Source organism: Oratosquilla oratoria, chromosome 18, assembly GCF_046742065.1.
Source record: "Oratosquilla oratoria isolate Oo_2021 chromosome 18, ASM4674206v1, whole genome shotgun sequence".
Classification (NCBI taxonomy): Eukaryota; Metazoa; Arthropoda; class Malacostraca; order Stomatopoda; family Squillidae; genus Oratosquilla; species Oratosquilla oratoria.
In genome coordinates, this window is record NC_134794.1 from 38,641,477 (window position 1) to 38,668,747 (window position 27,271).

Sequence of the window (27,271 nt, forward strand, 5' to 3'; positions counted from 1 at the left end):
AGTAATTCGCCTGATTTAAAGCCAATTGAGAACCTCTGGGCACTCATGAAAGAAAAGTTATGTGAGTGCGACACTTCACCAATCCCCAAGCTGGAGGTAGCCATCAAGGATATTTGGAAGAATATAACCCTGTGTGGATTCAAAAATTTGTAGCATCTGTTCCTAAACATCTCCAAGAATGTATCATGAGAAAGGGGTGCCCAACAAAGTACTAGAGAGATGTAAGTTATTTGAGGAAATTTATTATTTTTACTCTGGTGCCTAAGTTTTTGTCCCCCACTGTATATATATATCTATATATATATATATATATATATATATATATATATATATATATATACACATGCAGCAACCACAGGGAAAATAAATTTCAGAATACTAAACATTTTTGCCTACTACAACATCCTCAGAGTACAAGAAAGAGAAATAGAACACAATATTTTTACAGAAATAAGAAAACTGGGGTTAGATTATGGCCACATAAAACCTTCAGACAATATACATACACACACATTCATATACACTTATGGACTTGAGACTGAAAAAATGGTACATCAAAAGAATGGAAACTTAAACCAAAAAAGAAAAGAAAATAAAAAACTAAAAGTGGCATACACAAATATCGATGGCATGATCTCTGGAATCAATTAACTAAATGAATATCTAGAAACAGAAAAACCTGACATCATGGGAATAGTAGAGACAAAATTGAAAGGACCTCTATCAACAAGCATACACCCAAAGACCTTTATTACACAAAGATACTCTCTTCTCTTCCTCCACAACCACCAAATACCAGCCTCCGGAAACATATTCATAATCATATCACTCACCGCTCCATTAACACACTGAAAGACAACACACTGCTGCATGCCAGACCCCCTGATATCCACCCTTCTGAATCCTCTCTCCCACGTAAGGACAGAGTCCACTTGGCCAGACTGCGATGCGGTCACCACCCAGCACTTCTAAGCTACCAGAGGAGGCTGGACGACCGTGTTGTGAACAGCTGCCCAGGATGTAACACTTCACCCCATACCATACAACACATAATGGAAGACTGCATTATACACAATCATGCACGCAAACAACACAACATACACTCTATAAAGGATTTGTGGGAAAACCCAGTCTCGGCTGTGGCCTTCCTTGGGGAGACGGGACTGCTCGGACAGACAGTCTAGGGAACGACAACAACAACAACAAGCATAGTGGGACATGGTCTATACAACCACTGGGTGAAAAATAGAACAGAAAAGCAGGGAGGAGGTGTCATGATATTGACCAAAAAGGGTCTATATGTGACAAAGATTATTGAAAGCCAAGGCAATGTAGAATTAACTATGATCAAAATTGCAAACAAAAAGATGAAAAGCAGAAAATCTATAGCAGTGTATGTACCATCAAAAACACGTGTGGTCAGACAGCAAACATTCCAAATTATTGGAAGACACAGTGATTGTGCTAAACGAGTTACTGAAAGAAGGTGGAAACATAGTAATAATGAGAGATTTTAATGCAAAAGACATAATCTGGGAAGAAATGATAGTTAAAGGGGGAGATGAACTTTGGAGCAACATTCTACTGGATATGACCATCAAATACACCCTAACACAATGGGTTAAGGAAAATACTAGATATAGAAACAATGAGGAACTGTCGAAACTAGACTTAATATTAACTTCTGAACCAGATATTGTGAACAAAATGGAGTATAAAACATCAATTGGAAAGAGTGACCATATACTAATAGAGTTTGAATCAAGAGAACAGAACAATGCAGACAGGAATGACAAACATAGAGAAGGAAGATTAATGTACAACAAAACGGATTTTGTTAAACTAAGAAAATTTTACCAAAATACAAACTGGGATAAATTCTCTAAAGAGGAAACAAATGGAACATATTCAAAGAAAAGTACAAGGAAAGAGTTAACAAATATGTACCAAAAAAGAAACAAAAAGAGATTTACATGAAGTGTTGGTTTAACTAAAGGTGTAGTGGCTAGAGACAGGAGAGACAACGCCTGGAAAAAATGGAAAAAAGATAAAAAAAAATAAAATGAAAAAAAAAAGCATCCAAATGGCAAACATATATAAAACTTTGAAATGAATATGTTAATATATGCAGAAAAGAAAAAAGAATTTATGAAAAAGATATAGACAAATGTAAGGACCAACCTAAACTCTTTTACAGATATATAAATGAAAAACTAAAGGATAAACATGAAATAGTGAAATTGCGTGAAGGAGATAAAGATATAGATGAAACAGAGATGGCAGAAGTTATGATCAGACATTTTTAGATCTGTTTTTACAATTGAGAACTCAAAATCTTGGGAAGATGGACAACAAGAAAGATCACCCATGATGAAAGATATAAAGGTAACACAAAAAGAAATAAGAAACCAGATAAAAAAACCTAGATGTCAGGAAATCGCATGGACCAGATGGAATCACAAATTAGATACTGAAAGAGTGTATAGATGAACTGACATATAGACTATACAAGATAATTGACTTCTCACTCAGAGGGAAAGGTGCTGCAAGATTGGAAAGATGCAAACATAGTACAAATATACAAAGGAGGAAATAGGGAAGATCTTACAAACTTCAGACAGGTATTCCTTACAAGCACAGTAACAGAAATATGCTAAAAGGTCATCAGAAACAAATGGACCAAACACTTGGAAGAAAATAAAATAATAAACCCCAAACAATTTGGCTTTAGAAGTGGAAGATCATGCACCATAAACCTAATCTGCTTTTACTTGAGACTAATTGAAATAATACAAGAAAGAGATGGCTGGGCAGATTGCATCTTCTTGGATTTGCAGAAGGCATTCGACAAAGTACCACACAAAAAATTATTAAGAAAATTTGAAAGAATAGGAGGACAAAGTAAACTGCTGAAATGGATGAAGGATTTCTTAGCTGGGAGAAAAATGAGAGTGGTACTTAGAGACAAAAATTCGAACTGGGAAGATGTGAAAAGTGGCATCCCACAAGGCTCTGTACTGGCTCCTTTAATGTTTGCCATATATATAAATGATATGGATGAGGGAGTAAACTGTTCTTTGCTGACCAAGCCAAACTACTCAAGAGAGTAAGAACAGAAGAAGATTGCATATCACTACAAGACCTAGACAAAATATGGGACTGGAGTCGGAAAAGTGAGATGAACTTCAACATTAAAAATGTAGCCTAATGGAGTTTGGAAAAAGTAAAAATAGAGTATCGGGACAGTATAAAATTGGAAAAAAAGAAGTGAAAAAAGTCAATTCAAACAGGGACCTGGGAGTAATCATCTCAAGTGACTTGACACCTGATAAACATGTCAATAAATTATTTGGAGAGAAGACGGGGAAAAATCCCTTCGGGATGTGTCAAAATTTTTCTCACACATACTCCCTCTCCCCCCCCACCTCCCACCAATTCCACCTCATGCATCACATCATCCATATACAACCAATCTCCATTCATCTGTCTTCTGTCCTCTCCTGTCCTTCCTCAACATTCCCCTCTTCTCCAAAGCCTTTATTACCCCATCCATCCATCTCATCCTATGTTGCCCCTTCATGTTCACTCCTTCCACACCTTTTACTAGTCTTTCTTCACTCAGTCTCTCCATGTGTCCAAACCGTCCTAATACTCTTTCATCCACCCTATCTCCCAGCTCTATTTCCACCCCCGTTCTCCTCCTCACCTCCTCATTTCTCACTCTATCCAGCCTAGTAACCCCTATCATACTTCTCAGACACCTCATCTCAAAGACATTCAAACTCTTTCTTTTTACAACTGCTGGGCAAAGAACAGAAAGGATAAACAGGGTGGCGGAGTATTAATTTTGACTAATAAAGATTTAAATGTAACAAAAATAACTGAAGGAAAAAATAATGTAGAATCAATTATGATACAAGTTGAAAGCAAACATATGAAGAGTAGAAAATTTGTAGTGGTGTATGTGTCCCCAAAATACAGTCCTTGACAAAATGTGATCATTCCAAAATATTAGAAGATACAAAATACAAATTAACTAATATACTGAAGGACAAAGAAAATATAGTAATTATGGGTGACTTTAATTCAAAAGAAATATGTTCGGAGGAAATGACAGTGAAGGGTGGAGAGGAACTCTGGGGCAATGTCCTGCTCGACATGACCATCAAATACACAATGACTCAGTGTATAAGGGAAAATACCAGATACAGAGGTAGTGAAGAACCATCAAGGCTGGATTTACTTACGACAGAGCCTGAAATTGTCGACAAAATTGATTACAAAACTCCAATAGGAAAGAGTGACCGTGTACTAATAGAATTTGAGTTGAAAGAGCAAATGGATCAAAGCAGAAATTATAAACATAGAATAGGAAGACTAATGTACAACAAAACAAATTTTGAGAAACTCAAAAAATTCTTTCTCAATGCAAACTGGGAAAAATTCCTAAATGAAGAAACAGGGATGGAAGAGAAATGGAATATACTAAAAGAAATTTACAATGAGGGAGTAAATAAATACGTACCACAAAAAAAAAATGGAAAGAACATACATAAAAAGCTGGTACAACAAAAGGTGTAGTGAGGCTAAGGATAAAAGAGACAAAGCTTGGAAGAAATGGAAAAGAGACAAGAAAACAAGCAAATAGCAAATGTACATCAAACTAAGAAATGAGTATGTAAAAATATGCAGAGATGAAAAGAGAAACTATGAAAAAGAAATAATAGAAAAATGCAAGGAAGAACCCAAACTATTTTATAGGTATGTAAATGGCAAACTGAAGAACAAACAAGAAATAGAAAAGCTGCGCCAAGGTAAATATGAATATACAGAAGAACTGGAAATGGCTGAAATTATGAACCATTTTAAATCAATATTAACAACAGAAAATTCACCTAACTGTGAGGAAATAGAGAGAGATCCCCCTCAATGAAAGAAATAATTGTAACACAGAAGGAAATCAGCGACCAAATCAAAACCCTTGACGTCAGAAAATCACATGGTCCAGACGGAATTGCAAATTGGATACTGAAAGAATGCATGGAAGAATTAACAGACAAAATATACAATATAATTAAATTCTCACTTCAAGAAGGAAAAGTGCCACAGGACTGGAAGAAGGCAAACATTGTACCAATCTATAAGGGAGGAAACAAGGAAGACCCATCAAATTACAGACCGGTCTCCCTGACAAGCACAGTAGCAAAAATTTGCGAAAAGGTCGTCAAAAATAGATGGGTTAAACATTTGGAAGAAAAAACTATACTGAATCCAAATCAATTTGGATTCAGACAAGGAAGATCATGTACAACAAACTTGATCTGCTTCTACTCAAGATTAATAGACATAATACAAGAGAGAGATGGCTGGGCAGACTGTGCCTTTCTGGACCTACAAAAGGCATTTGATAAGGTACCACACAATAAACTAATAAGGAAGATAGAATCAATAGGTGGCATCAGAGGAAAATTATTGGAATGGATGAAAGACTTCCTGACTGGGAGGAAAATGAGAGTAGTAATTAGAGACAAATTCTCAAATTGGGAAGAAATGATAAGTGGTGTCTCGCAGGGATCAGTACTGGCCCCGATCATGTTTGCTGTATACATTAATGACATGGACGAAGGAATAGAGTGTTATAGGAATTTCTTTGCAGACAATGCAAAAATACTAAAGAAAGATTGCAACTCATTACAACAAGACTTGGACAAGATCTGGAAATGGACTCAAAAGTGGGAAGTGAAATTCAATATCAAGAAATGTAGTATAATGGAATTTGGAAAAAGTAAAAACAGAATATCGAGAGATTATAAAATTGGTGAAGAGGTCAAAAAAGTAAACTCGGAAAAAGACCTTGGAGTGATGATCAGCAAAGACATGACACCAGATAAGCATATTAATAAAATAGTCGGAGAAACCTATAATTTATTGAGGTCAATAAAAGTGGCATTTGCCTATTTGGACGAGGAAATGATAAAAAAAAAAAAAAAACTACACTAATAAGACCAAAACTCGAGTACGCAGCAACACTATGGACACCCAGTACCAAAAAGAATATAAAGAAGTTAGAAAGAATACAAAGAGCAACAACAAAACTGGCACCAACTCTTTCCAAAATGACATATGAACAAAGACTGTCCAAATTAGAATTACCAACTCTGGAACAAAGAAGGGAAAGAGGAGACTTACTATCTATAGAATTATGAAGGGAATGGAAATCTTAGATAAGAATGACTTATTGAAATGGAACAATGGAAAAACAAGAGGACACGAAAAGAAACTAAAAAAAGATAATTACGGAAGATATCGGAAAAATATAGCTTCCCACACAGAGTGATAGATACTTGGAACAAATTGGTCAAAGAAACAGTGTGTGCAAACACTATTCAAGATTTTAAGAACAAACTTGATGCAAAGACTGGTCGTCACTTGATACAAAGACTGGTCACCACGAGCATAGATCCCTTCCCATATAATACAACTAGGTAAATACATTCAAACTCCTCCTCTCTTCTTCCCTTATGTTCCATGTTTCTACCCTATACATTGCTGTCAGCACACTCATTCCTTCATACAATTTTCTCTTAGCATCCATTCCCAAAAGTCTATCATTACACTTTTTAATCCACCAAGGCATTTACTTGCTTCTCTCAATCTACATTCTACCTCCACCTCCACGCCTCCCTTTCCCACCATGTTTGCACCCAAGTATCTAAAACTATCCACTTCCTCCAGTCTCTCTCCCTTAATTAATATTCACTTCCAGTCTGCTGCCACTTTCATCCCTTGTACATCTCATCACCTTACTTTTGTAACATACATATGAGAAAAACATTTCATACCACAACACTAATATTAATGTTTCTACAGTTCTAAATCCAGAGCCATACTCAAACATAATCATACATGAATACTGTATCATCTGTGGATACTCACCTTCAGTTTACTAACAATTGGCAAGGATACATCCAGGAGGTTAATCAGTCTTCGCGCTCCTTCCTTGAACTTAATCACTAGGTCTTCCAAATCCTTGTCTATATGTGTATCTGAAGAGAATTTTCATTTAGTTAAAAATACTCAAATATCTTCACAGTAAGAACTTCTCCTAACCTCATGACAAATGGTCTGCATCCTTTATATATAATATAGTCTCTCTATGATATCTAAAAAGATGGGAAGGTTAATCCTGAAAAGAATCAAAACATATACAACCTCACCTACCATACCAAATCAACATGGATTCAAAGACCATTCCACCAATATATTTCCCTACACCTCACCAAACATGTACTAGAAGGCTTCAATTAGAGTGCCATGTGACAGAATAGAAATGGTAGCAGTAGATACATATAAGGCTTTTGAAACAATCTTTAGACACATTTTATTATTTAACCTATTCACATACAACCTTCCCACACCAAACCTGGAGCACGACATCAAAGTATATATATACAGGTGTCCTAATAAAACCAGCTCAGCACCACAAATATGAAACAGCAGCCAAAAACACATAAATCTTCAATAAATTGGAACTACAGCAAACACAAAACTGTACATCTGTATCCCCAAGAACTCCTCAGTGACATTGTATCAATATACCAAGGGCTTTTTCCCCCTTACAAGGGAGGTAGCCATAGTCAAAAGGCATATACCCACCCTCACCCATTCCACTCCTGTCCACTACCCTTTCTTCCCCCCCTCATCTTAGCTCCTCATGGATGATGAGTCATCCCAGTATCTCACCCACTGCTCTGGGTCAGAAGCAATGCAGCTTGACAGAGTACATCCACAGCAAGGCCTCTTTATTTAATTGGTGACCCCACCTCTCTGCTCCCTCATGCAGAAAAATAGAAGATGGGGAGAAATCCCTTTGGGCTGCCTCAAAATATCACACACAGAACCACTCCCTAACCCCCCATCCCCCACCCATTCCCTTCCTTGCATCACAGTATCATCTATACACAGCCATTCTCCACTCACCCCTATCTCCTGCCTTCTCCCTTCCCTGCTCAACAGACATCTCCCTCCTGCTCGATGCCCCTTTCGCCTCAAGTTCACTCCATCTACCTCTGCTTTCCACACCTCTTTTACTATCTTTCTTTACTCATTTTTTTTTTCACATGTCTAAACCATCCCAATACTCTTTCATCAACCCCATCTCCCATATCCTTTTCCACCCCTGTTCTCCTACTCACCTCCACATTTTTCACTCTATCCATCCTTGTAACCTCTACCATACTTCTCAGACATTTCATCTCAAACATATTTAAATCAGTGACATTACAGGTTGAGTCCCGATTTAATGGTATGGCAATTACTGGAAGCCCAGGTTTAGCAGCACAAATTACTATTGGGGCAATAGGCGTAGGGTTTAACGGCATTCCCGCATTTAGCGGCATATTACCGGCATATTAGATGTACTGAACCGTGAGTGCTTGGCTAAGATGACCGAACTGAGCATGTGTTTACCACTGACACCACATCATAACAGTGGTGCTGTTTACCACAGTGCTGCCAGATAAAGTTAAGGAAATTCTGACTTGCACAGGGAAATATAGTCAACTATTTTCAAGATTAACTAAGGAATTTTTTCCCATGATTAAACCTGTTAATAGTGTAGTAGATAGAGGAATTATGAGGCAAACAGGGAAATTTTGAATGTGCATACATACATACATTATACATATACCAAGGCTTTTTTTCCCCTTACCAGGGGGGTAGCCAAAAAGGACAAGGCACAAAAACATTCCCACCCATTTCATCCCCGAAAACACTCCACACCCCTCCACCCTCCCTCCCATCTTAGCACCTCCTAGATGACGGGTCATCCCTGCAAATTTTGAATGTGCAGCTAGGGAAACTTTGTCAGGAAAACCTGGCAGCACTGTGTTTACCAAATTCGAATTTTGTGAGGAGCATCTCTCGTGGATACTGGCTTATTATTATGTGATTTCTTCACATTAATAGCTGAAAATGTCTTCTAAGTGACCATTTGTGGGTGGTACATGCAGTCAAGATGCTAAGAAAAAGTGGGTGTCCCTCACAATTGTACAAAAAGTGGAGTTATTGAAGAAATTAGACAGTGGTGTGTCGGTACGAAAGTTGTGTGATATTTATGGTGTTGGCTCATCTACCATCTATCATCTGAAAAAACAGAAAGTGCAGTTATTATCGTATTTTGCTGAATGTAACAGTAAAACACATATGAGCATGCGTAAACACATGAAGCCTGGGAAATATGAGGACTTAGAAAAATGTCTGATGGAAGGGTTTCATCAGGTACATATTGAGGGTGTAAAAGTTTCTAGAGACATGATCCTAGAGCAGGCTGCCAGCATTTTTTTTTAAGAAATGAACATCAAAGGTGAATTTAATTTGCTTGATAGGTTTAAGAAGAAACATGGTGTCTCAGAAGGTACAACAAGTGGAGAGTCTAAGTTGGCAGATCACGAAAATGCTGAATCGTATGTGGATATGTTTTCCAAACTGATCCAGAAAGATGGTTTAAGTGCAGAGCAGGTGTACAACGCCATTGAGACAGCCCTGTACCGGTATTGTATGCCTCACAAAACCTTGACACATGAAGACAAGGAAAACCAGGAGGGATTTAAAGAGCCAAAGGACCAAGTGACAATGTTGGCGTGTTCGAACACAGCTGGCACTCATTGCTGTAAGCCATTGGTAATTGGGAAGAACCAGAATCCACAAGTGCTAAAGGGTATATTTTGCCAGTTCACTATCATGCAAACAAGCGAGCCTGGATGACACAAAAAATTATGCTAGAGTGGTTTGAGGAAATGTTTGTTCGTGAGGTACGGGCTCATTGTGCAAAAGCAGGCTTGGCACCAGACTGCAAGATTCTTCTTGTGCTGGCCAACTGCCCTGGGCACCCTTCTGCTGACCAGTGAGTGAAAGACAACATCTTTGTAACTTACCTCCCCCATAACTGTACCACCCTCATTCAGCCTCATGATAAGGCACAAGCTGTGGCCTGGGATGATGTTTATGGAACACCTTTTTGCACAAACTGATGCTGACTTCACTGGTTCCTGTGTGTCTGAGGCAAAACAGACTGTGGGAGAGATTATGGAGTATGCCAAAGTATACACCACCTCAGTGGCACAGAAATTTGAGCTTCACGGCCTAGAGGAGTGGCGTGATATAGATGACGATGCTCCTGTTGCCCACCAGTTATCTTTGGTGGAAATAGTGAAAATGGTTATGACACCTGAGGAGTTCCAGCATGAGTAGTGTGAGGAGAGTGATGACAACGACGACGAGCAAAATGATGACCCCCCTGAGATCTCCCTCGATGGGACCACTGAGCTGACAGAACAATTAATCACTGCTCTGGAGCAAAGTTCTTTCATCACAGAATAGCAAGTAATGCAGGTGTATAATATACAAGCCTGTTTAATTAAGGAGAAGCCAAAATACTTGAAGCAAACGAAAATCCAGGACTTTTTTAAGAAAATGAGTGACAAGGCTGCTTCAGATATTTAGCCTTTACCAGGCCCTTTATCTGCTCCAGACATTGAACCCCTCCCTGGGCTATCTTCTGCTCCAGACAAGGTGTCTGTCATGAGCAGTACTCCAGTCAGTTCCACCCCACCAGAGACCCCAGACATCACCCTGCCAGACACCACCAAGCCTGCTGACATCAGCCCTGAAGCCAGTCAAGACATCAGCCTTGCAGCCCAGTCCTCCATGTAAATAATCATCTTGTACAGTATGAAGAATCCTCACTTTGGGAGTGGAAAAAGCCAGCTGAACAACATCAGTGAGGTGACAAGAAATGACTAACAAATTTCCTAGCTGGCAGAGAATTCAGAATATTACAAGATCTTAAGTTTGTATTTTGAGAAGTAATGACAAGTACCTGCTTGTAGCAGTGGAGCCAGTGAATCCTTGTCTGACTCCATTGGTGATTTGTATTTTGCATGTTTCCTCATTATTTATCATTATTTTGGTATCATCTCCTTGGTATATGTTGGCTATTGTAGATATGATGTCTGGGTGGATGTTTGAATTTTTTAGTGGTTTTATTAGGGTTTCCCATCTTATACTGTGGGGTTTGTGTTTTTGGGATGAGCTTTGTTTTTGAGGCCTTCCAGTTTTGAAGTACTCTGTTTTGTCTGATTATTGAGTTGTAGGCTGCAACGAGTTTTGTTGTGGCTTCTGTGTTTTTCATTATTTCTTTAAACATTTCAATGCTTAAGCCGTTTGGACCTGCTGCTTTACCATTTTTCATTTTTCTTATTCATTTAGTTAGCACTTCTTCCATGATGTTCCCTGAGCTCATAGGTTTGGTACTTGGTTCTGTGATGTTGAAGGCATAGTCATTGTGCTCTCTTAGAATTTCTAGGATGTTGACTGTATGATCTATGTCTGTGGCTATGGCATCTCTTTCTATTTCCTCGCAGTGTTGTTTTTTGTAATTGGATTCAACTTCTGGGCTCCAGGTGTCTTTAATGAGGTTTGCACATTCTTGGTATATGGCTTTCCAGAAAGTTGTAATTTTCTCTCCTAGTTCTTGTTTATCTATTTTGGTTTTGTTTTCATCATACATTGATGTGTCACCTGTGGTTTTGTTTGTGCCATATGACCTTAAGCTGTTTGTGTGCTTCCAAAGCTTTTTCATGTCTTTTTCTTTTTTAATTTTGTCTAGATCTATTTTCGTATAGTGACTTGCATCAGAATGTAAACAACGCGAGTGACGTCACAGCCAATAGAGACTTATGAAAACAGCCGAAGTTTGGCAAAGGAAAAGTTCGTCTGCTACCAATATTTTGATAGGCCTTTTTATCACCTTGTATAATAATTAGGATTTAGTTTTGCATCATTTTATCAAAAAGTCACCAAGCCATACATCTAGCAAATATTCACCACCTCTTTGAAAACCTTCTCAGTTGACCTTTAACTAACATTGATGATAATATTACTCCTTGGGACCCCATTGTATTGTCTTTTTTTCCTAACTGGTATTTGTTCTGGGATACTACATACTCTGCCAGGCAGGAAGCTTGCTATCTATTTTTTGTTATCGAGTTTCTCAATTTCTATGATCTTATTTGCAAAGATGTGTCTGGACACTATCAAAAACCAATGAACTAGAAGGAAAATAAAACATGCAAGAAAATATTCATAAACTACAAAAAAGCCAACTGTTAAAAAAATAATTTATTACTACTATTTCAGTTCTATTTAGTAGCATTTTCTTGTTAAAGCCCTTTAGTACATGTTCAGTGAGCTTGCTAAGCAATAAATTCAAGCTGATTTAGGGAGGTGGGCATTTATACTTTGATTCTTTCCATAATTATGCACAACCTATAAATATACCACTAAATATTTTTAACAAAAAATGTTTTACTTCAAACTAACCATCGTCCATCTCTCCCTTATGATTATCTAACTGAGTCACCATAGCCACTGGGTATGGATATTCCTGGACAATGGAAGTCATGCGGAATCGACATATTCCAGTCACCAGCAAGGTGTAGACGGGACGAGGCCAATTTGTTACTGTCACTTGCACTACCATGCCTGCCGTACCTATGGGGTGAAGACCATACACATTTCCTTCCTGTCAAGAACAAAGTTAAAAAAGATAGTTAATATTACATACTATCCTATTTTTCCTGCCAATCCACAATCCTTCCAATATGGGAACATAATCTGCTAATTTTGTTCTGACTACCATATAATATTTCTTGTAAACTGCTCTTGCAAATTCGAAGAAAACAAGTCTGATAATTTCAGAAGTATGAATTCACAAAAATGCCACACTGTCATGTGAGGAAAAAATTTTAATGACAGTATCTTATACTAGTGAAGCTTTTCCTCTACCAACAAGAATTGCAGCATGTTGAAAGTGTCCTTCCAACCCTACCTTCAATTTCATCCCCACACATGCATTCAATTCTAATGTATAAAATAACATGGTGAACGGAATAAATAGCTATCATGAAGATGAAAGATGAGGAGTATTGTAAACAGCTACAGGAAGACTTCGATAAGGTTTATGCATAGAGCCAGGAGTGGTAATTGAATTTTGATACAAAATGTAAAATTGGACTAGAGCAATATAGATTGATGAGAAAATATAAATGGACAATAAATTAGTAGTATAGGCACAGGAGGAACAGAATTTAAGGATTTTAATCAGTAATGATCTATCACTAGTCATACACAGAAAATAACAGAAAAGACTCAAAGTTGTTGAAGAATATAACAATGGTATTTCATGACATGGAAGGGGACATGATGAATAAAATCAGATTCATTTCAAATTGGATTATGTAGCACTGGTGTAGTCACCACACAAAAAGAAAAATATTTCTATCTATATACCGTACCAAAGGGTTTTTCCCCTTTATAAGGGAAGTAGCCAAGTCAAAAGACAAGTACCCATTCCCCCATTCCACACCCTTTCTTCCTTTTCATCTTAGCTCCTCATGGATGACAGGTCATTCCTATATCCTGCCCATTGCCCTGGGTCAGAAGCAATGTAGCAAGACACAGCACATCAACAGCAAGGCCGCTTTACTTAATCGGTGACCCCCTCTCTGTCCCCTCATGCAGAAAAAGAGAAGATGGGAAAAAATCCCTTTGGGCTGTGCCAAAATATCATTCACACATAACTCCCTACTACCCCTCTATCCCCCACCCCTTCCTTCCTTGCATAACATTACTGTATCATGTATATACAGCCATTCTCCACTCACCCCTATCTTGCTTTCTCCCTTCCTTACTCAACAGACCTCTTGCTCAATGCCCCTTTCAGCCCATCCATCTATTTCATCCTCTGTCATTCATCCTTTTTGAGTTTCTTTTCATGTTGTATGAGGCTGGTAGATAAAAGTAGACAAGTAAGGTAGATAGAGGGGTAGGAGGTGAGAATTTCATTTTATGAGTTGAATGTTTGGTAAAGAACAGTCTAGGCGAAGGCATTGCATAATCTCACTCTTCATCTAAAGTTTATAAAGAACCACTAGGGGTGTTTGAAGGAGGGAGTCACAAGGTGTGCAAAGATGGTGGGAGGAAATAGAAGGAAGGGTAGTGAATGGTGGGATGATAAAGCAAAGAAGGTTGTAGAAGAGAAGAAATGAGAGCATTCATAGACTGGTTCCAAAATAGGATGAATCATATGAAAGGTAAAAAGAAAAAATATATATCTTAGAAATAAAAAGTACTCACCAACCAAAAACAATGAAACTTTTCAGATAGCAATGTGCAGCCTTTAGGAGTGTCACATCACTTTATAGAGTAGGCGAAATTAAATTTTCAAATATGTATTTAATGAACTTAGGTATAATTACCCCTTACATTAGTGTATAATTCCTCCGGGTATTGTGTTCCTCCCATGTATATATAAGCATAGTGAATATTTAGTGAATATATAGTGAGCTCTATTGAAGCTCTAATTACTTGATGGAAAATTCTTTCACATCATTCAGCTTGGTATGAAATGAAAGCTTAGAGTCTGGGGAACAAAAACTATTGAAATACATTTGATCAAACTAATACCACTGATTTTTTATTTTGTTTCTCTGAATAATTCAAAAATGCTGCAAAATTCAGGTTTAATAAATAAAAAGAAATAAAAAGATCAAATTTATTTTATTTTTTACTGTAGAAAATTAAGAGCATGATGTTTTCTTTTAAATGAAACAAAAATGACAAAAATCAATAAAGGACCAAAGATATTACAACAGAAAGAACAAAAACATAAACTTTACAGGACGAGGCATTTAAATTTTTGCAACCCTTTGTTTGATGGTTGCAATGTATAGCAAATCTCCAATTTCCTCTTCTTTGCTGATGAGGCATAAGGTGAGGGTGAGTGATGTGGCATGGGTGGAGGAGGTTTAACCACTTCCATACGGTGACGCCTACGTAGGCGGCATGAGGAGCAAGTGGGTACTCGATGATGCCGACGTCGGCATCTTGATTATATTTATTGTAGTCGTACCTACGTAATCTCCATTCTCTCTAAACTGGCTTCATCAATTTTCTATGGTTATCAAAATACATGGGTGAAAGAGAACAAAGGATTGAGCACTGACTTTATTTTCTATAATGTGATTATTATGTCGCAACATTGCACATTGGGCAGCTAATGCTGCCAGACATGCGATGTGACCCAGAGTGAAGAGGTTAAGGTGGCATGGCTAGTAGATGCTTGCAGAGTACTGGGTGCAGCTGTGCTGCTTTTCTCCACTTTCTTTTTCCTTCTTGTTTTTATTTCAGGCACTCACGGGCCCTCTCTATATTCTGCCACTTTACTCTCTTGTTTCTTGTTAATTTTTTCATGATCACAGCAACAATACAGGGCAAGGAATCAAAATTGTTGCATACGGTGAGAGCACCACGAGCAATATCACCTTACTTTGACCTTTTCAAGAGTACTGGTGCCTTGTCCACTGTCTTTGTGAGGTATGCTGGTAGGATGAGTTGCCAAATATCTCTATAAACACAATTCTGTAGCAAAAAACGAAACAGCTATAGAAATGCTGATGCCATTTCAATATGCAGAATATTTTTTATAATGTGATTGTTATGACGCAACATTGCACATTGGGCAGCTAATGCTGCCAGACATGCGATGTGACCCAGAGTGAAGAGGTTAAGGTGGCATGGCTAGTAGATGCTTGCAGAGTACTGGGTGCAGCTGTGCTGCTTTTCTCCACTTTCTTTTTCCTTCTTGTTTTTATTTCAGGCACTCACGGGCCCTCTCTATATTCTGCCACTTTACTCTCTTGTTTCTTGTTAATTTTTTCATGATCACAGCAACAATACAGGGCAAGGAATCAAAATTGTTGCATACGGTGAGAGCACCAGGAGCGATATCACCTTACTTTGACCTTTTCAAGAGTACTGGTGCCTTGTCCACTGTCTTTGTGAGGTATGCTGGTAGGATGAGTTGCCAAATATCTCTATAAACACAATTCTGTAGCAAAAAACGAAATAGCTATAGAAATGCTGATGCCATTTCAATATGCAGAATATTTTTTATAATGTGATTATTATGACGCAACATTGCACATCGGGCAGCTAATGCTGCCAGACATGCAATGTGACCCAGAGTGAAGAGGTTAAGGTGGCATGGCTAGTAGATGCTTGCAGAGTACTGGGTGCAGCTGTGCTGCTTTTCTCCACTTTCTTTTTCCTTCTTGTTTTTATTTCAGGCACTCACGGGCCCTCTCTATATTCTGCCACTTTACTCTCTTGTTTCTTGTTAATTTTTTCATGATCACAGCAACAATACAGGGCAAGGAATCAAAATTGTTGTGTACGGTGAGAGCGCCAGGAGCGATATCACCTTACTTTGACCTTTTCAAGAGTACTGGTGCCCTGTCCACTGTCTTTGTGAGGTATGCTGGTAGGATGAGTTGCCAAATATCTCTATAAACACAATTCTGTAGCAAAAAACCAAATAGCTATAGAAATGCTGATGCCATTTGAATATGCAGAATATTTTTTTATGCAATGGGGTTGCCAGAGGTTGCCAATATTTTATCTATTTTATGCTGTATAAAAAATAGAAATGAAATACAGTTGTATAACTTTGTATGAATGTTGCCACCATCATAGAGATTCTTTTGAAATGTTTACCTAAAATTCGCTCATGTACCAGAATTTTTCAAATGATCACTGGTGACGCTCCCTTTACTATTATTTCCCACCCTAATCACTCCTAAAACTATGAATCATTACCCTCTCCTCCTTGGTAACCACTCCAATCACTGTGTTAGACAGCTGGTTGCCTGTTGCAATGCGGGACCTCACCAAGTTTATACTGAAAAGACAAATATAAAAATGAATCAATCATGAGACCCACAACTTCTAGGTAACTGGCACCAGCCTCAGATTGGCCCATATGCCACTTAAGGAAGAATATTGCATTGTTGTATCTGAGGCAGTTTGTTTCTGTGGCCAGGCTTTTTCTATGTTGGCATGAACATAGTCATACTAGTTCTTGCTTCTCTTGCAAGGGATTTTTCTGTAGGGCTGTTGTTTGGAGAGGGCTGATGGAATAGGGATTTTGGTGGTCAGTCTTGAATTGCTTGTTTTGCGATTTGAGTGGGAGTGTATCTTTACATAGATGTGCAGGTTGTTGTACATATTTGAATAGTATGCTGTCAGTGTCTTTTTTTTCTCCAGCAGTTGTGTTTGTACATGAAATGGGTGGATAGGATTGAATGCTTGTATACAAAATTATGTACATGTCATTTTTATGTGCTAATTTATGGCGAGGTTCTTAATTTCTGGGTACAGTTGTTATATAAATGTGGTTTTGGTGAATATTGTTATCATTCTCAATGCTTTATTATGTACAGTTTGTTGGGTGTTTATATTCTTCCAATTGTTGTTCCCTAAACTATCTGACCTAGCAGTCCTGCCTCTCTGAGGAATGACATGGCTGGAATGGGGTTTTCCTACAAATCCCTTGTAGTGTCAATTGTGTTCTTGGCTTATGTGTTTGTGTATAATGCAGTGTTCCATACTGTATTGTATAGTAGGGGGTGAAGTGTTGTATCCTGGACAATTATCATAAATGCTGTCATCCAGCCTCTTCTGGTAGCTTAAAGGGGCTGGATGATGGCAGCATTACAGTCTGGCCAGGTGGCCTCTGTCCTCTTTGGGGGGGGGGGGGGTGATATAGAGGGATGGATATATAAAGGGGTCGGGCATGCAGCAGTGTGTTGTCTTTCAGTCTCTTGATGGAGCAGTGAGCAATATGATTATGGGTATACTTATAGAGGCTGGTCTCTGGTGGTTGTGGACCAAGAGAAGAGAGTATTTGTGGATTTGGGTGTTGTTTTGATGTTTCTTGGGATGTGTGGGTGTTCTGCTATATAATTTAGAGGGTGTGTTGTGTTTGTAGATGCTGCGGCAAGTGTTTGTGTGCCTTTCATGTCAAAGTGATCCTTGACTTTAAAGACCTTCATTTTATGGTATAGATGAGCTGTAGGTGTTCTATTTGTGCAGCCTGTAATTGTCCTTAGGGATTTGTTTTTTACGGTCTGTAGGGTGATGTGGTGTGTCCTAGTGAGATTAGGGGCCCATGTGGGGCTTGCATAATTCATCACTGAGCATTTGCTTTGTTTGTATACTAACAATTTCTTTTTGTTCATGTATTGTTCCTGGAATTGATTTAAGCACATTAAGTCTACGTGTGCATTTTGTCTTTATGTTTGTATTGATTTGTTGAATGACAATGTAATGTATGTAGTTTGTGTAGTTGTAGTTGTTTATGGTAGTGTACATATATTTCTATAAGACTCATTATAGTTTCCTCTGAGAAGAGAAAGGAACACAAAAGGCTAACGTCTATTAAATATGTGAACTTTATAAACTTTTTGTATGCCCAAATATGAGCTCTTAAAAAGAACATGGTAGATTCATGACAGACATGGATGTATCATATGTTCTGTCAAGAAACTTGAGTGTATGTGTGTGTGGTATGAGAATGTTCATATAGAGGCATGTTATGTTTCTGTGTTTCATTGTCCAATTGGTGAGAAGTGTAGCTGTCGATTTGGTTGGGGCTATTTTGAGTATAGTTGTAGTGAACCAGGGTGTTGAGTGTGTCAAGGTATAGTTATAGTATTTCTGTGGCAGTCTTCATTACAATGTGCTCATGTAATTATTATATTGTCTGTGTAAGAAGAGATTTGTATTTCTGAGGTGTTGGGTGTGGGTATATCATGCATGTATAGATTGAAGAGTGGGGGGGATAGAACTGAGCCCTGTGGTACTCTGTTCTTAAAGTTTCTGGTGTGCGATGACTGACCATTATATGACACATTTCTACCTTCCAGATAACTGGCCAGCCATCTTTTGGTATTATTGTGCATGTCTGTGTTGTATATTTTGTTTGTGAGATTGTGACGGGGGATGGCATCAAAAGCTTTACTAATGTCTAGTGTTATGAGAAGTGTTCTGTGTGGGGATTTATCTGAATTGATGCCATTGAAAACTCTTTGTCTGAAGTTTATCAGAAGAGTGTTTGTGGAGTGTAGTGGGTACATGGTGTGACGAGTTGTAGAATGAGGCATTCTATAATTTAGGAGGGGGGTACAGTGAAGTGTGATTGGGGGTGTGTGGAGATTTTGATGATTTTCCCATGCTTCCAGATATCAGGTATAGTATTGCATGAATAGCTGTAGTTTGGAACATTAGTGAGTGTATGTATGCCATGTGGTCAAGGTGTTTTAGGTGGATGTTACTTATGTTGTCAGGGCCACAGGCCAATGAGTGCTTGAGGTTATGAATTCTGTGCTTTGTCTGGCTGTCTATGAAGGTTATGTAGGCTAGGTCTGTGGGGAAGTCTTTCTTATGTTGAATGATGTGTCAGTCATCAGGGTGAGGGGTGAGATGACTTGTCCCTGCAAAATTATTTACGAGTGTGTTTGCTTGTTCTCTGTTTGAGGGTAAATTGACTGTTTTTGTGGTTATTGCTGTGTGAAAGCATGTTGTGCTACTGCTGGACAGTGTAATGCTGTCGAGTGTCTCATACAGTTTTTTGGTGATTGTTTCATGATTAATTGTATTATGTATAGGGAGCCTATGGGTCAGTTTACCTCTAGCTGTCAGCATTAGACTAAATTCTCCAATCTCTATTTGGGTAATTTGCTGTAGGACTACAGGGGGTAACAAAAATCAGAAGATTCCAGAAGGAATATCAAACTTAAAGGTTTAGATAACAAAAATGTATTAATATATATATATATATATATATATATATATATATATATATATATATATATATATATATATGTATATATATATATATATATATATATATATATATATATATATACAAAAACTACGGCAAGGTATATATATAAGATAATACACAAGAGTATGGGATATCCAGGTATAAAATAAATAAATTAAAAAAGAAAGAGAGAGAGAGAGAGAGAGAGAGAGAGAGAGAGAGAGAGAGAGAGAGAGAGAGAGAGAGAGAGAGAGAGAGAGAACAATAAGAGATTCAAAGACCCTAATTGAAAAAAAATGGTATATGTATGTACATCAATGTAATATGTTTTTTCTTGGCAGAAATCAATAACAAAAAAAACTGTATAATCACATCATTCCCTGCCTATGATGACCTCTAGGGATCCTAAATTAATACCCCATAAGAGTTAGGTTGGGTTAGCTAAGGTTATTTTAGGTTAGGTTAGACTAGACCAATTGCTAAATTTTTGGAACTGCACACCTATGTGATATAACATTACAAAATTAGGTTTTTCTTTTTAGAAGTGCACACCTACATGTTACAGTATTAGAAAATTAAATATTAATTTTGTAAATTATAATACATCAATGTAATAAATATTTTTCTTGGCAGAAATCAATATAAGAAAATGTTGCTAAAACCTATACAGAAACAAATGAAGTCACTCTGACTCCTTTTGACACCATCTTTGTCTTGATAGATTCGGAGGTCAGAGACTATGACGACGACCCTGATGACCTCTAGAATTAAAGGTACCACATTACTAAATGCAGGTTAGGTAGGTAGGTAGGTTAGGTTAGAATAGATGAATTTATCATACTTTAATTTCTTTGGCCTCAGCCTCTACCAAAACAAAGATGGTGTCTCAAGCAACTGAAGCGGCTACGTTTGTAGGTTTATAGCATTCAGCAACCTTTTTTGTTATTAATTTCCGCTAAGAATAACGTCCATTACATTGATGTATTATAATTTACAAATTTATTATTTCATTTTCTATTGATATATCGCGGAGGTGTGCACTTCTAAAAATTTACTGAAAATTAAATATTAATTTTGTAAAAATATAATACATCCATGTAATATATTTTTTTTTTTGCAGATATCAATAACAGAAAAGGTTACTAAAAGTGATACATTCATGAACGGAGCTGCTGGGGCTGCTTGAGACACCATCTTTGTTTTGATAGACACTGAGGTTAAAGAAATTAAAGTACAATAAATTCATCAACTCTAACCTAAGCCTACCTAACCTGTAATTATGTAGGTCATCAGGGATGTTGATGGCCAGATTTGGTATCCTTCAGACTGCAGGGTGTACAGGAATTGCATAGCTTTAAGAAATGCATGAATTTCAGCTCCGTAGTTCTGTTTTAAAAATATATACAGTGCAAGGCACTGATGGAAGTATTGAGGGCATATTCCAGAGCCTATGGTTGCAGCTTCGTTTGGTAGTGTATTTGCTTTACGCAGAACTGGACAGACAACATGGCATCTTGATTCTGTGATTGCAGCTTCATACTGTAGTGCATTTGGTTTTAGCAACCTTTTTTTGTTATCGATTTCTGTCAAGAAAAACATATATTATGTTGATGTATTATAACTTACTAAATTAATATTTAATCTCCTAATGCTTGATCATGTAGGTGTGCACTTCCAAAATAATACTCTTACTCTTACTCTGTTGGTTCTCAGGCCAGATGGCTCTTCACTGCTTTAAGTATGCCTCTCCAGATGGTTCCATCCTCTGCCAATTCTTTCCAGTCCTCTCTTAGTACCACCCTCTCCAAGACCTTCTCTACTCCATCCATTCACGCATATGTACCTGGGTCTCCGTAATGGTCGTCTGTCCTGTACTCCTCCTTCCATCACCTTTCTTGGTAGTCCATCTGCCTCCATTCGGACGCAATGTCCAGCCCACCTTGCTCTTCTTCCCTGTACTTCATCCTGCATGTGCAGTTGTCCAGTCTGATCTCTAATTTCCCTATTATGTCTTTGTCTTCTTCTCCCTTCTTCTTCATTATATACTGGGCTGAGGATTCTTCTCAGGATATTGTTTTAAAAAATTTCCATTCTCTTCTTCCTTTTTTTTGTCAGTGTCCACATCTCACATCCATACGGGACTGTTGGTTTTATTACAATGTTATATGTTCTTATCTTAGTTCTTCTGCTGATGGTCCAATTCTTCATTACAGATGCCAGGGCATGGTAACATCTGTTTCCTAAAGCTAATCATTCATTTATTTCTATGCCCAATTCATTTCTCTCACTATCAATAAATCCCAGGTACTTGAATTTATCCACTTTCTTCACACTTAGTGATCCAACTTGCTCTTCTCCTGGTGTATAATTCCCATTTCTACTTAGTTTCATAATTTCTGTTTTCTGCTCATTGCATTTTAGGCCTATCTGTTCTGCTATTCTCTGGAATACTGTAAAGATCTCGTTAATTTCCTCCACACTCTCAGCCACCACATCCACATCATCAGCATAAGCCAACAATTTATTAGATTTCCATTAGTTCTTCTCCCACAAGAAACAAAAACAAACATGGTATTTTGAAGCCTGCCTATGTCTGAGTTGTTGCTATTATTTCACTTTAGGATTTTTTTTTTTTTTTCTTATGATTTCTGTCAATGAAAAATATCTTACCGGCCAGCTCGGCCCACTGGCTCCTTGAGATACCATCTTTGTTTTGAAAGATGCAGAGGTTGAAAAAACTCTAACCTAACCTATCCTAAGTAGCCTACTTAAAAGAAAAAAAAATTGAGTTAGTCATAGTAGACTTAGGTGGTGGTCTGACTTGGTCGAGTAGATGGGCCAAGTTGACCCTACACCTGAAAGTATATCTTATGTTTATGTATTATAATTTAAATCTTTTTTTTTTTTTTTTTTTTTTTTTTTTACAAAATTAATATTTTCCTATTACCATATCATCTAGGTGTGCACTTTAGATTTACCTTTATTACTACAAAAAACATAATAAATACCACTAAAATTACCATGTTCATACCATATAACATACATGATGAGGCATGAACATACATGTCCATAACATACATGATGATGCATACAATTAACAATATACATGTTCATAACATTCAATGATAAGATATTTTGCCTCATCATAAAACAAACCTAGATATTAAGTATATCTATTTCAAGATAACTTATGTCATTTATATACACTATTTCGGTCAAATGACAAATTCCATTCCTGACGTTATCTTTTTAAGGTAGTATTACTGTTCAGGGGCCGTATACACAAAACTTGTTAGCGCTAACAAATAGCTGTTAAGGGTAACAAATTCCTGTTAAGGCTAACATTTAGCTGTTAAGCACTAATAGTGATACAGAAAACTTGTTAGGGCCTTAAAAGTACTGTTAAGATAAAAGTGCTGAGGAGGACTATTAAGCTCTTAACAAGTTCCTGTTAGTAGAGAAGATGGCGGAGCAACAACAACTAAAAAGATGACTGCGAGTTTATCGACAGCGACGGGACATATTTAACGAGTACAATGACGACGAACTCATCAAACGCTTCAGAATGAACCGTGCTGGTATAATAAAAATGGCTGATTTAGTGAGGGACAAACTTCAATCCCGAACAGAACGGAATCGACCACTGAGTCCTGAGACGAAGGTGGCAATTACCCTATGATATTTAGCCACAGGTAAAATGCAGCAGTGACGAATTTGGGACCTCGCAAGCATCAATCAGCCGTGTCATTTCTCAAACAATTGATGCACTATCAGAACCAGATATTGTAACTCAGTTTGTAAAATTCCTATTGACTCGCCAAGAAGTGCAAGTAAAACAAGCAGAGTTCATGGAAAACTAGGTTTCCCGGTGTTGTGGGTACCATAGATGGCACAAACATTAGAATTGGGGCTCCAAGTGTCGATGAACATTTATATGTAAACAGCAAACCCTACCATAGCATCAACGTGCTTTGTCATGCCTCCCTCATATCCTTGTGTTTTAAACTTGGCTTGAATCGCCCATTTATTATTATTTTTTCTCCATAATCACGTTGATCAAGAGGAGCGTTTCCTCTTGTGACCAGTTTGGCTTCCTTTTCTTTTTCTGTGTTTCTTCTGCCATGTCTATGTCCTCTGAAATTATTGTTGAGTCTTCTGTCGGAAGATTTGTCTGTGGCACGGCCGCCTGTACAATGCGCCTTCGTCCAAAAATATCTGTCGTTGGTTAATAAGTACTTCTAAAAACCCATACATACGATATCTATGTGCTATCATGATACTTTATTAATAAATTCTGAACAACTGCATTAATAACACTGTTTTATGTGTGCAATTTTTGATAATACGTCCATTTACATGTTCATAAGCTGCTAACTTCAGCGCTGTTTAGCGGTACTTGACAAACAACTGTTTGCTAGCTAACAGTTGTTAGTTAAGCATTGGTGTATAACTTTTAGTGGTTTTCTGTTAGCTAGCAGAGATTGTTAAGGCTAACAAAAAAGTTTTGTGTATACGGCCCCTGAATATTACACCAACAAAAAGTTGTATGTTTAATGTTATGAGGATAAAACCATACAATAACAATATTTATACAGACTATTACAGATCTAGAAAAAATATCGACGTAATATTATAACATATTATATTATATATAACTAATTATTCACACATATTCAACTAGAGCAGTGCACGAAATAGTTATTTGGTATTCAACAACTTAGATAATAACGAAATCACTATGAACTATAATATAACTATGAAACTGCTCTTACTTCTTCGAAGTTGATACAGGAATCCGTATGCTTGACCCAGGAAGTAGGACACCATCGGAAACAATTAATAATGGTAATTTTCTGGGGATTGTTATTGCACTGGGTGCCATGTTTACACGTAACTCTGGCTGCCAGTGTAAATACCCTAGTTACCTAGTGCCGTAGTGCGTCGGGTCACTGGGTGTCTCTTTAGGGGAACCCGATCCTTTTGTACTTATCTATTATGTCATCATCAGATGTTTTATGCCTTATATACTCTCGTTGTTGTTTCTGATTAATACATTTGTATTTACTTTATAAAATATATATATATGAATATGTACATACATATACCAAAGGCTTACAAGGGAGGTAGCCAAAAATAAAGGAATAAAATCCACTCCCACGTACCCCACTCCCCCTCCCTCCTATCTTGGCACCTCCTGGATGACGGGTCATCCCTGCATCTCGTCCACTGCCCTGTGTCAGAAGCAATGCCACAAGACACAGCAGATCCACAGCAAGGTCGCTTCATTAAATCTGTGACCCCCCCCCCTCTCTCTCCGTCCTATCATGCAGAAAAGGAGAAGACGGGGAGAGGTCCCTCCGGGCTGCGTCAATTTATTTTTTACACATACTCCCTCACCCCTATCCCACACTCACTCCCCCTCATGCATCACAGTATCATCCATACACAACCATTCTCCATCAGGGCCCCGACATGGGTAAGTGCCGCCCTGGGGCGAGTCGAAAAGTGCCCCCCCCCCCGCACACACACACACACCACCACTACCACCACCTTCCACATCTGATGGTCACTAGCACGATTCACATGTAACATTCATCCACAAAACAACTTTTATACACACATCATTCATACACACAACTCATGATAACTAAATCATGCATTAAAAGTACATTAGGGGGAATTTGCTTTACCTTCTTTTCACCAAAAGTGCCGCCTTCCAAAAAACATGCCACCCCGGGGCATTGCCCCCCTGCCCCTCTCAATGCCGGGGCCCTGTTCTCCATTCACCCCTATCTTCTGTCCTCTGCCGTCCTTCCTTAACATACATTCCCCTCTTTCCCAATGCCACTTTTACCCCATACATCCATCTCATCCTTCGGTCGCCCCCCCATGTTCACCTCTTCCACCTCTACCTTCTACACCTCTTTTACTAATGTTACTTCACTCATTCTTTCCATGTGTCCAAACCATACCAATACTCTTTCATCAACCCTATCCCCCTTTTCACCGCCACTCTCCTCCTCAGCTCCTCGTTCCTCACTCTATCCAACATTGCAATCCCTACCATACTTCTCAGACATTTCATCTCAAACACATTGAAACTCCCCTCTTCCTCTCTTATTTCCCATGCTTCTGCCAAACACAATGCTGTTGTGGTGAACAGAGTCCCCCACACGTGTTTCTACGCGACATTTTGGCTTATAGTATCGCCGCTGCAGAAATGGGATGGATAAGGAGTGTATATGTTGTGTAGAAATAGCTGGTCTTCGGCCTTATATCATATTTGTGTAGATTAAGACCATATTACGCATGTATTGCAAGCATTTGTATCCTCATGAAAGCACAACTTAGGCCCTGCCGAGCCATGTTTCGGTCATGATGGGTCGTTTGCTACTTTTGCGTACGCATGGTGCGTATATAAGGATGCCAGGTTTTGGTGTCCGGCCAATTTCTTTTCTGTACTCGTCACAAGCGGTGTGCGACTCAGGTCACTCTGGGGTCACTTTTGTGTTTAGGGCAGGGCTCCGAGCCCTGCCCGCCTGCCCGCTGATCCAGCCTAGGTCGACAGTCGCGCTAACCAGAATAAAGCCACCAAACTCACTCGAGTTTCCTTCACTCCCTCGGCACCAAAGCACAAGTAACATTCTCGTAATGTTACATTGGTGACCACCGGAGTTTTTGGACTCGATTGCACCCAGCCGCTTCTGATCTGGTTCATCGACAACTTGTGTGACTCCATGGACGTTCTTCAACCCTACCACAGTCGCAGCCACCGCCCGTCAACCGCTGTGGTCATCATCACAGCCTTCGCAGCTACAACCTCCTCATCGCTCGACGGCACGACCGCCCCTTCGCCTGACGTTGCTCTCGACCGCCTCCTCGCTCGACGTCACGACCGCCTCTTCGCTTGACGTCACTCACGGCCGCTTCCCCGATGGATGCCACGAGCAACACAGCTCGACGTCACGACCGCCTCTTCGCTTGACGTCACTCACGGCCGCTTCCCCGATGGATGCCATGAGCAACACTGCTCGACGTCGCAGCCACCGCTGCCGCCGTCTGCGCCGTCTTTAGGAAGTTCACGCTTCCACTGACGTCGCTCACGGCCTCTTCTCCTGCAGCCACCGCTTCCGCCTTTAGGGAGTTCACGCTTCCACTGACGTCGCTCACGGCCTCTTCTCCTGCAGCCACCGCTGCCGCCGTCGCCGCCGCCGTCTGCGCCGCCTTTAGGGAGTTCACGCTTCCACTGACGTCGCTCACGGCCTCTTCTCGCGTAGAAGCACGTGTAGGGGACTGTTCACCACACTGTCGGCATAATTACTCCTTCATACAATCTCCTCTTAGCATCCATTCCTATATGTCTATTTCTCATTACACTTTTTAATCCCCCAAAGTATTTATTTGCTTCTCTCAATCTAAATTCCACCTCCATCTCCACTCCTCCCTTCCCTGCCACATTTGCACTCAAGTATCTAAAACTATCAACTTCCTCCAGTTTCTCTCCCTTAATACTCACTTCCAGACTATTGCCATTTTCTCTCCTTCTAC

At 38.8% G+C, this 27,271-nt stretch overlaps 1 protein-coding gene across 1 annotated transcript in view; it reads right to left on the bottom strand.

Annotated features, from left to right (window-relative positions):
* Positions 1-24,642, bottom strand: part of LOC143035158 (lon protease homolog 2, peroxisomal-like) — an 87,775-nt gene extending 63,133 nt beyond the window's left edge. The window contains exons 1-4 of the mRNA XM_076201792.1: positions 24,496-24,642; positions 16,717-16,798; positions 12,382-12,583; positions 6,937-7,046 (exon numbers count right to left, since the gene is read on the bottom strand). Of these exons, the coding sequence (XP_076057907.1) occupies positions 6,937-7,046; positions 12,382-12,583; positions 16,717-16,798; positions 24,496-24,605 (504 nt within the window). The 5' untranslated portion in view covers positions 24,606-24,642. The remainder of the gene's footprint in view (positions 1-6,936; positions 7,047-12,381; positions 12,584-16,716; positions 16,799-24,495) is intronic.
* Positions 24,643-27,271: the final 2,629 nt, after the last annotated feature.